This window comes from Pimephales promelas, chromosome 20, assembly GCF_988280905.1.
Source record: "Pimephales promelas chromosome 20, fPimPro1.hap1.1, whole genome shotgun sequence".
Classification (NCBI taxonomy): Eukaryota; Metazoa; Chordata; class Actinopteri; order Cypriniformes; family Leuciscidae; genus Pimephales; species Pimephales promelas.
In genome coordinates this window covers 16577088-16588195 of record NC_142788.1, presented here as the reverse complement: position 1 = coordinate 16588195, position 11108 = coordinate 16577088, and the positions used below count along the sequence as shown (strand labels likewise).

General features: G+C 37.8%; 1 protein-coding gene and 1 long non-coding RNA gene across 2 annotated transcripts; both read left to right on the top strand.

Moving 5' to 3' along the window:
- The first annotated feature begins 697 nt into the window (after nt 1-697).
- LOC148970623 (uncharacterized) lies at nt 698-2721 on the top strand. Its single transcript, XR_016148028.1, has 2 exons — nt 698-747; nt 2274-2721. It is a non-coding gene; the product is annotated as an uncharacterized LOC148970623 (long non-coding RNA).
- Nucleotides 2722-3125: 404 nt separating this feature from the next.
- Nucleotides 3126-8986, top strand: hsd17b10 (hydroxysteroid (17-beta) dehydrogenase 10). The gene is made up of 6 exons (XM_039653072.2): nt 3126-3253; nt 4207-4371; nt 4471-4635; nt 5556-5684; nt 8007-8115; nt 8473-8986. The coding sequence occupies exons 1-6, from the start codon at nt 3230-3232 to the stop codon at nt 8661-8663; spliced, it is 783 nt and encodes a 260-aa protein (XP_039509006.2). The 5' UTR covers nt 3126-3229; the 3' UTR covers nt 8664-8986.
- Nucleotides 8987-11108: the final 2122 nt, after the last annotated feature.

Below are 11108 nucleotides of genomic sequence, written 5' to 3'. Positions count from 1 at the left end.
TCATGAGCTGATGATGAAAAATTGTAGCGTTTAATAGGCTCTACAGTTTGGGGAAATACTCTTCAACATAAATGTTTCTTGAGCACCAAATGATTTCTGAAGGATCGTGTGACACTGAAGTAATGATGCTAATGTTACTGTTTTTAGCAAGCACATTTGCATTATTGTAAAGTGTTACTTCTAAAATTTCTAAATGTATTATTAAAAGTATTAAAATGAATAAAATTATAATTTATATTCTATGATCTTTTTGCTATAAATCTTTTGACCTTTTGAGAAATATAAGCCTATGTTTGGCTACTTTTTTTTTTTTTTTACTAAACATCATGTTATGTCATAACAGCATAACGCAGCTCATATTCGAAAACGATTTTTTAAAATTTAGCTCGAGGAAGTCCCATTTATTAACATTTAAACACTGATCGGCCTATAATGTTTCAAATGTAGGCTACTTTTAACTTGACTAAATCGCCATTTAAAAATGGGAAAGCAACCTTCCTCGTGAAATGGCAACAAATGGCATTTTCTTCCGTGCAAGTTGTGACATTTGACAATAATTAGTTGTTAATTGCACACTTTTTAGTCCATTAAATGACCTAATCGTGAACTGAGAGGGCGGCGGATCGGATCCCATCACTCAAGGGGCAGGTCACCTCAGGGGTAGATCTGCGCGCCTGCAGCCAGCGTCTCTCACTCTGCTCTTGTGCTGATGTAAGATGGCGGTATCATGTACAGTCGTGATCTCAGGTGAGCGCAACACCACGTTCCTTCTTTAAATTGTTATTGCCGCAGTCACTGCGAACACGGGCACAGCAATTTACATTCTGTCTTACATCTGCATGGACACATTTCCGTATAATATTATGACTTGGGTTATTTTAGCATGCAATTAATTGATTACCAAACCGGGGGCACTAGTGAGGCAACCGCCATTTTTCGTATTTGATAGCTTATTCAGAGTATATGATCTTAATATGTGAAAGGCAAAATAGATCATGCATGCAGATATTCACTGAAAAATAAGCTGATACAATGCTCAATTTCAAGCGGTAAGTCAGTCTAGTTAGGGTGTCGATCTGTGATTTGTAAAGCTGAATTTTCTCGATAAGACACTGATAATTATAAAAATGATAATCGCACGCGTGTCTCTGCTTGTCATGATAAAGTTAATCTGGCGGCCAGACAGTCTACTGATCAGATCAGCCGATCAAACACTGATGGGATTCAAACATACCAGACTGACATTATCACGCCTCTGCCAGCTGTTAACGTAAATTACTAAGACAGAAGTACGTTACTGAGCTAGGATAGATGGTTATGGTTTGCAATAATAACTATACCGGTATACCAGAACAGTCACCATCACCTCTAACATTCCGTTTACATGCAGTTTATTTTGATGCTCTCTTGAAATATGCACGGGTGGGAATCACATCCCTGCTGGAAAATCCAGTTTAAGATGGTAACTTATCAGTTTACCAGTTTGCTTTGGAGCATGGCAGTTTGATTCTAGCTGATCATCATGGACCAGCAACAAACAGAGTCAAGAAACAAGCTACCATCTTCCAAAATGTAGCCTCCAGCTTAATTTGGATTTTCCAGCAGGGATATTAATAACTGGACAAGTTTTCTGTGTATGTGACAGTGCGTCTATGCTGTATTGAATGTGGCAATAAAATCTTCCATAGGGGTTGATTCATTGCTTAATTTCACTCAAGGACCAGTCCTAATACATCTAGACACTGTTATTATTGCATCATCTTTTCTAATACGGTGCACTGCATGATGCATATTATAACAAGGGTTTCAGTCATACGGTGAAATATTATTTTGTGATATTATTTTTTGAAATATAGAATTATAAAAATAAATAATGCATAGTAACAATATTATAAAGCATAGCATAATTTAATATGCTGTATTCATTATTTTTTGCCATTGCTCTCTAAGCACATACAAGTGGCAATACATTTATAACATCAAATGCTGTGGAGCACCAGATCCTGATCCATTTTGTGTAATCTCTTTGTTGTTCATGATATATCATGATGACTCATATTTCAAAAGAAATATGCCAGAAGTCTGCCCACACTCCATGGATGTTTGAGCTAGGGGTTAAAGGATGATGATGATGACAGCCTTCACTGTGGGATTTATGAAAATCACATTAGCAGTGGAAAAGATAGTTCATTAAATTTAGAATAAAAATAGCACAAATAAGCTATTTATTTGTAGCACTGACATGTCTTTCTGCCTTCTGTGTCCGCCCGCAGGGTTTCAGGTAGAGGAGCTGCTGCATGGGGGCTGTGGAATGAGGTAGTAGTTTGTATAGTTTGGGATCACACCAGATCTGGGAGATAACTATACAGCCTACTGTCTTTCTCACAGCTGCTCCCTCACATCAGATTCACCAATGATGGTCCTTCATTTGTGGATAGCTGAATTTACCTATCTTTGTACTGTGTGCTTTCTTCTTTAGTTTAAATTGTGGAGATTTGGTGATTGTCTCACTGTACAAATTTTACAATACCTTAAAGTCGGAATGAAACATAAGTTGTGATAGTTTTTCTTCCCTAATATAAAATTTAAAATAATGATGATGTACACGGATGAATCATTTTAAAATAAATACTGCATTTCCATGAAAAAAGAAGAAAAAAAAATGTGATTTTGATTTCATGGTGACTTTTATCCCCAAATAAAAATATTGATGGTAATAACTGAAGGTCTTAATTTATTTCATGGTTAATTTAATGGTTATTTATTATTTTATTTTTATTTTTTTATTTTTTATTTTTTTTTGTGTGTGTGTGTAATGTCTGTGATGTTTTGTGAGGTTGAAGCTACTTAAATTGCCCTGTAAAGGGACTACTACTACTACTACTTAATGGTTACAGAGGTGTAAATTGACCTTATGCCAGAGCACAGCAGCACTACTTCCTATATTAAATGCGTCAAGCACTTAGTTAAAATCAGAGCCTTGTATTGAGATAATACATGGATTTGGATCTTCTGGTGTGATACCTTCTCAATACATGGCTCTGGTTAAAATATGAATGACTGGCGCGCGACTTCATGTGAAGATGTCAATCAAATGAACTGCAGCCAATCGCGTTAAAGGGTGTCATCGTCTCCGTATTTCTGATTGGTCTGAAGCAAGGGATCTTACGTCGTGCGTTGACGTCACCTCTGGTACCCAAGCAGCAGTTGCACACTGCAGCGTGTCAATATGGCGAACATCAGAAATGTCAAGGTGAGAGAAATTGAACGAATTAACAGAAATGTAACGTTACTGTCTCAAAAAAGTTTTCTGTCCCGTAAGTTAGTTCAAATGGTCAAGGTTGGTTTACCACTCGTGTGAATTTTGCGTCGTTAAATGGTTGTATTTCACAGTATTTTGAAGTTCTAGCCTCACTGCTAACTAGTTGAATGAAACTTCTGTGCAGTTGAGTTTGACTAATAAACAGGTAAATATTTTAAACAATGTCGATTATCCAGCTTTGCTCTTATTTGTTCCTTTGTATTAGTCCTCGATATAAGGTACCGTATATTACCGTTGAACCATGACTGCATGTGTTTGTAGTATAACTGAAACATCACCAAGCTATATGCAGGTTGTGTAACGTTATCTTTCTTTCCCTTACGTCTGTCTTTCTAGTGTCTAGCGATTAAAATTAGTCTCCTTTCTGTAAATAATAATAGCACTTAACATTTAAATTTGTAATATATTTTTTATGTTGTAATACAAAATTCTCATTGAATATTGAAAATAAATTCTAAAACAAGCCAAAATAAGACACCTGGTGACGGCAAATTCACTTCATCTTTAGGATTTAGCTCTAAGAACTTATTGGAATGATATTTTAATGTAGGTTAAAAAAATTAATAAAACATTTAAATAAGCATAATTTACATAGAAAATATGGTACTTTTTGAAATAAATAAATTCAAAAATACCCCCAAAATAAAAAATAAATGGATAGACAAAACTTTATCAAAGACAGTGATATAACATTTATAATAAATAAAAATTAGGATCACTCCTGAGTCTTCAGGATTAAGGGCTATAAAGTGAATATGATTTGCGGGCTACTATGGAAAAACAGTGGAGTATCCCTTTATATCTTATTAACTCTTTTAAGACTGCACTTGGATACACCCCAAAGAGGATACACCCCCCAAACGGGCATTTTGACAATTTGACAGGGTATGGTGGGTCTGGTGACAGGAGGGGCCTCTGGCTTGGGGAGAGCGACTGTGGAGCGGCTCATCGGTCAGGGGGCCAGCGCTGTGATCCTGGACCTGCCCAGTTCAGATGGACACAATCTGGCCGCTGCTCTTGGGGAGCGATGTGCATTTGCACCAACTGATGTAAGTGATATTTATTATTAACCACCCTTTTGTATTGTTCACTTTCTCTTTTTGATCTTTTAGAAAGTGCAGATTTCAAAGAATGTTTTTTTCCTTCAGGTCACGTCGGAGTCGGATGTGAGATCGGCTGTGGATTTGGCCAAGGAGAAGTATGGCAAAGTGGACTTGGCGGTGAACTGTGCTGGGATAGCTGTGGCTGTGAAAACGTACAACTTTAAAAAGGACCTTCCCCACAGTCTGGAGGATTTCACTCGTGTTATCACGGTAAGCCTCACTGTGTTTACAATGCTGAATGAAACTCATATTTGACACTTTTAGGCATGAAACAGAAGTTGTGGTAGTTTTTCTTCCCTAATATAAAATTATGGATGAAAATTACGGATGAATCATTTATAATAAATGATTACCATTATAAATATCTCAATATCTCAGCCCTGGAAGGGTCTAGAGCCTCCATTTTTGCACTTAGGTCTCATGTGTCATGGCCCTCTATCAGAATCCAGAGTTTCAAGAAGATTGGAGAAACTTATTTTTTCGCACACAAAAAAAAAAAACGACATATTTTGAGTTGCTCTGATCTTCCTGAAACTCTGGATTCTAATAGAGGGCCATGGGACTTAGACCTGAGTGCAACAATGGGAGCTCTAGACCCTTCCAGAACTGAGATATTGAGATATTTATAATGGCATGAATGCTACTTTGGACCTCAATATCTCAGCTCTGGAAGGGTCTAGAACATCCATTTTTGCACTCAGGTCTAAGTCCCATGGCCGTCTATCAGAATCCAGAGTTTCAAGAAGATTGGAGAAACTTATTTTTTCGCACACAAAAAAACGACATGGGTACTAATAGAGGGCCGTGGGACTTTAGACTTTTAGACTTTAGGGCTCTAGACCCTTCCAGAGCTGAGATATGGACATCCCATGTAGCATTTATGCCATTATAAATATATCAATATCTCAGCTCTGGAAGGGTCTAGAGCCTCCATTTTTGCACTCAGGTCTAAGTCTCATGGCCCTCTATCAGAAACCAGAGTTTCAATCATACACTTCCACAGCTGATGATTATTCTAAATATGCCAAAGCAACTGCCATTTGTCACTGTAAAGTTTATCTCTGTAATTTCTAAAGCATCAGTCTTTTTTTCCATGTTATTGCCTGAATTATATATTTTATCTATTAAAGGTGAACATCGCTGGGACTTTTAATGTTATCAGACTAGCTGCAGGGGAGATGGGAAAAAATGAGCCTGATGCAGATGGACACAGAGGCTGCATCATCAACACAGCCAGTGTTGCTGCTTATGATGGGCAGGTATAACAGCCATATGCTAACGTCCAGAAGTTTGGGCTCTGTAAGATTTTTTTTTTTTAATTAAAAAATACTTTTTATTTATTTATTTTTTATTTATTTATTTCAGGCAATGGCACAAAAGTACAAGGCAGACAAAATGTTTGTTAAGTCATACAGTGCAAAGGAAACAAGAAACAAAAAAACAACAATAAAAAAAAAACAAAAAAAAACAAACAAAAAAAAAACCAAATTGAATTCTGCCTGAAAGGGAGTGGGAAGAAGAAAACTTATTTAATCCCACCCCAGTTCACCACTTGGTGATTAATACATTAAGCTTCATGTTTACTTTGGTCACGGATTGTTTACATACTCTTATTCAGCAAGGATAGTGAAAGTGACTGTAAATACATTTATATTGGTACAGACGATTTCTATTTAAAATAAATGCTTTCTATTCATCAAAGAATCCTAAAATAATGTATCAATGTTTCCACAAAAATTTTAAGTAGCACAAAAGTTTTTAAAGGGGTCATGAACTGGCTTTTTAAATGTTATTATATTGTTGTCTGAGGTCAACTTATAACGTTCGCTTGGTTTTTGCATTCAAAAACATCAAAATGAATAAGTAATAGGCTATTTTGTACCCTGGTTTTGAGCCTACCTAAAAAACAGTCGGTTTTTTTGGGCGTGTCGCACTGAAGACTTGGAAGTAAACACCCACTGCTGTGAGTGGAGAACAGTTTTGCATATTATAATGAGTTTAACTCACCCGACGGTGCACATGGGGGAAAAAGTCCAATGTTGTAAAATGGCAACCGGACTCGTCCATACATGTTCAACCCAGAGTCCGTGTGTTGCACAATATTCCTGTCAGATCCAATATAGACGGCACAGCACCGTTCTTTACTCTTAATCGGTCTGCAAATCCAGTCTTGTTGAAAAAACAATCCTCAGTGAAATGAAGCCAACAGACGACGATGTTTTACCCTCATCAGCTGGAACGTCATTAAAAATAAAGTTTATCCATGCAGTCCTATTGGAATCCACAGCTTATGCAGCGACTGTCTTCCACAACCAGGCACTGCACAATATTCTGTATAGAGAGCCTAAGTCCCGCCCCTTCCGGTCGACCACCATGGGACCTTATTTCGGAAAAATATTGAATGGTAGTCAATGGCGAGAGACAACAAATATTTTGATCTCGTTTGAATTGTGCCCTGAATTACACATATGATGTTTGTCAATTTAAAAGATACATTTTAAAGTCAAGAAAGTCGCAGTTTGATGTAAAACCGTTGAGGTAAAGACTGTGAAAATACGTAATTACAAAGACTACAAACCCCAAAGGCGCACATTTTCTCCCAATGAATGAAGCTAACTTTACTGAGGCTGTCTGTCATTGTTTCTACAGTCTTACGTTATAATCGTAACGTTACGCCGTCCTGCCTGAGTGTTTTGTACCAGACTGCACACACACAAGCAGCGGATCTCGTTTCTCTTCCAGGGAGATGTAGTTCACAGAGCGATTTTCACATAAAACTAAATGTTACTCTTCTGTTGTATGACAAACTGTGACGTTTTTGACTTTCAGAATTATCTTTTAAATTGACAAACATCATATGTGTAATTGAGGTCACAGTTCAGACGGAATAAAAAGATAATTTGTCTCTCGCCATTGACTATTCATATTTTTCCGAAATAAGGTCCTATTGCTCGGTAGCAATCCAGTTTGTCATCACGAAGTAAGCATGTATGATGCTTAGCTATGTGTGTAATGCGCGAATCGGTGGGCGGGGCTAAACCTGCCGTGGTGAAGCAGGCGTTGATCATCTTCTGCAGGGGGGGTGTTTTATCCTCTTTGTCGTCATAGTTCCCCACTTTTAAAAACGAGGCGTTTTCAAAGGCCGTGTCAATAAAAGCTTTTATTGGACTAACAAGGACGTTTTCAGTTCTGAAACTTACAGCATATTCTTATTATATGATGACCTCTTAGATGTCAAAAGCTCAAGGAAAATTTGATTTCTCAGTTCATCACCCCTTTAACACTGGTAATGTGCATATCAGAATGATCAGCATATTAGAATTCGAAGGATCATTGGAGACTGGAGTAATGATGCTATAAATTCAGCTTTGCATCACAGTGATAAATTACATTTTATTATATAATTTCAATTTAAAATAAGTTTTTTAATGTATTTTAATACATTTATTTTTGATCAAATAAATGTAGCTTTGGTGAGTATGAGACATCTTACTGAACCCTTCTTTTGAACTTGTCAATCTTACAGATGTATAACATTGCAGCACTACATGTTTTGTAAGGTGTTTTGTTGACTTTTAAAGGTGGGTCAGGCTGCATACTCCGCCTCTAAGGGTGGGATTGTGGGAATGACTCTTCCTATTGCTCGAGACCTTTCACCAATGGGGATCCGCGTGGTCACCATCGCTCCAGGTCAGTATCGCCGAAACATATCTAATAATAAGAATAACATGTTTATTTTTATAGCGCCTTTCAAGAACCCAAGGTCGCTTCATAAAAAAATAATAATACAAATTGTAGACAGAAAAAAGAAACAGGCAGTCAGCTTATTAGGCTATATCAAGCGAACATGCAGAGAAGCAGATGGATACAAGCAAACACTGAAAACAATGAACATAAGTCAAAGATGACAAACATAAACAGAATGATATCCCCATCATGTTCCATTTGTTAGTCTTATACTTTTAACATAGTTAATTCATTATTATGCCTTTTTGTTACCTTTTCTATTATATCATCTTTGCCATTTTTCCTCTTCTTTCCTTACAGGTCTGTTCGCAACACCACTTCTAGCAGGATTACCTGAGAAAGTGCAGAACTTCCTGGCCAGGCAGGTGCCCTTCCCGTCACGTCTGGGAGATCCAGCTGAGTTTGCGCACCTTGTGACTGCAATTGCAGAAAACCCCATGATCAACGGCGAAGTGATACGCTTGGACGGAGCCATTCGCATGCAACCTTGAAGGAAAAAAGAGAACAGAATGGACAGACTCTTGAAAAACCCTAAACTACCCTGTGGCTGATGAAAATATATACATACGATACAGTATAAAGTCAGGACACTTTGTACCGGAGTGGAAGTGCTACCATGTTTTTTTTTTTCTTGGAAATCTTGTAGATTTTTACACTCTTAAATCTGTCTGGTACTGATTGCACTTTTGTGCCACAGAGGGATTGTGATCTAACTAATGATTGTGTTCATACAATCATAAGGTTGTAGTCATGTAAACTGAATGTCTCTGAATCAACATAACTTTTTGTGTAAAATAAAACATTTATAGCACAACAGGATGTTTTAATGAATGACTATTTGCTTTTGTAGAAAAGCTCATGGATCAACTGTAGTGAATTGAAAATAAAGATGGTCAAGGACATTCAATAAGACACATTGGATTTGTCACAATACTGATATTATGGGACTTGTTGTAATCAGTGGTTTTCAACCAGGTGACTTAAAATTATTCAAATTAATATATTATTCATGCAATTAATATATATTATTAATAAAATAAAATAAATAGAACAAACTATTTACTGCATTCAGGGGGGCCCCCTCAGTCTGTGGCACCAAGCACCATCCTATAATTCTACCATCCATGAACCCACTATTTTTATAATGGCATAAATGCTATGTGGGATGTCCATATCTCAGCTCTGGAAGGGTCTAGAGCCTCCATTTTTGCACTCATGTCTAAGTCTCATGGCACTCTATCAGAATCCAGAGTTTCAAGAAGATCAGATAAACTCAAAATTTCGACCCAAAAAAAGAAAGAAAAAACGACAGGGGTACCCCTATCTTTTTTCACCAATCTTCTCAAAACTCTGGATTCTGATAGACGGACATGGGACTTAGACCTGAGTGCAAAAATGGAGGCTCTAGACCCTTCCAGAGCTGAGACATTGATAGACCTGAGTGCAAAAATGGAGGCTCTAGACCCTTCCAGAGCTGAGATATTGAGATATTTATAATGCCATGAGTGCTATGTGGGATATCAATGTCTCAGCTCTGGAAGGGTCTAGAGCCTCCATTTTTGCACTCAGGTCTAAGTCTCATGGCCCTCTATCAGAATCCAGAGTTTTAAGAAGATTGGGGAAACTTAGTTTTTTGCCCAAAAAAAAAACGTAAGGGGTAACACTGTCGTTTTTATTTCGGGTCAAATTTTTGAGTTTCGATATCTCAGCTCTGGAAGGGTCTAGAGCCTCCATTTTTGCACTCAGGTTTAAGTCTCATGGCCCTCTATCAGAATCCAGAGTTTTGAGAAGATTGGGGAAACTTAATTTTTTGCCCAAAAAAAAAACGTAAGGGGTACCACTGTCGTTTTTTTTTCGGGCCGAATTTTTGAGTTTCGATATCTCAGCTCTGGAAGGGGCTAGAGCCTCCATTTTTGCACTCAGGTCTAAGTCTCATGGCCCTCTATCAGAATCCAGAGTTTTGGGAAGATTGGAGAAACTTAATTTTTCGCCCAAAAAAAAAAAAACGTAAGGGGTACCACTGTCGTTTTTTTTTCGGGCCGAATTTTTGAGTTTCGATATCTCAGCTCTGGAAGGGGCTAGAGCCTCCATTTTTGCACTCAGGTCTAAGTCTCATGGCCCTCTATCAGAATCCAGAGTTTTGGGAAGATTGGAGAAACTTAATTTTTTTCCCAAAAAAAAAAAACGTAAGGGGTACCACTGTCGTTTTTTTTTCGGGCCGAATTTTTGAGTTTTGATATCTCAGCTCTGGAAGGGGCTAGAGCCTCCATTTTTGCACTCAGGTCTAAGTCTCATGGCCCTCTATCAGAATCCAGAGTTTTGGGAAGATTGGAGAAACTTAATTTTTTGCCCAAAAAAAAAACGTAAGGGGTACCACTGTCGTTTTTTTTTCGGGCCGAATTTTTGAGTTTCGATATCTCAGCTCTGGAAGGGGCTAGAGCCTCCATTTTTGCACTCAGGTCTAAGTCTCATGGCCCTCTATCAGAATCCAGAGTTTTGGGAAGATTGGAGAAACTTAATTTTTTGCCCAAAAAAAAAACGTAAGGGGTACCACTGTCGTTTTTTTTTCGGGCCGAATTTTTGAGTTTCGATATCTCAGCTCTGGAAGGGGCTAGAGCCTCCATTTTTGCACTCAGGTCTAAGTCTCATGGCCCTCTATCAGGATCCAGAGTTTTGGGAAGATTGGAGAAACTTAATTTTTTGCCCAAAAAAAAAAAACGTAAGGGGTACCACTGTCGTTTTTTTTTCGGGCCGAATTTTTGAGTTTCGATATCTCAGCTCTGGAAGGGGCTAGAGCCTCCATTTTTGCACTCAGGTCTAAGTCTCATGGCCCTCTATCAGAATCCAGAGTTTTGGGAAGATTGGAGAAACTTAATTTTTCGCCCAAAAAAAAAAACGTAAGGGGTACCACTGTCGTTTTTTTTTTCGGGCCGAAT

Excerpts from the sequence above, each read along its gene's own strand:
- hsd17b10 (XM_039653072.2), top strand. The coding sequence starts at position 3,230 with ATGGCGAACATCAGAAATGTCAAG. Across the intron at positions 4,636-5,555 it reads ATTTCACTCGTGTTATCACG|GTGAACATCGCTGGGACTTT; the intron begins GTAAGCCTCACT and ends TATCTATTAAAG. Across the intron at positions 8,116-8,472 it reads CGTGGTCACCATCGCTCCAG|GTCTGTTCGCAACACCACTT; the intron begins GTCAGTATCGCC and ends CTTTCCTTACAG.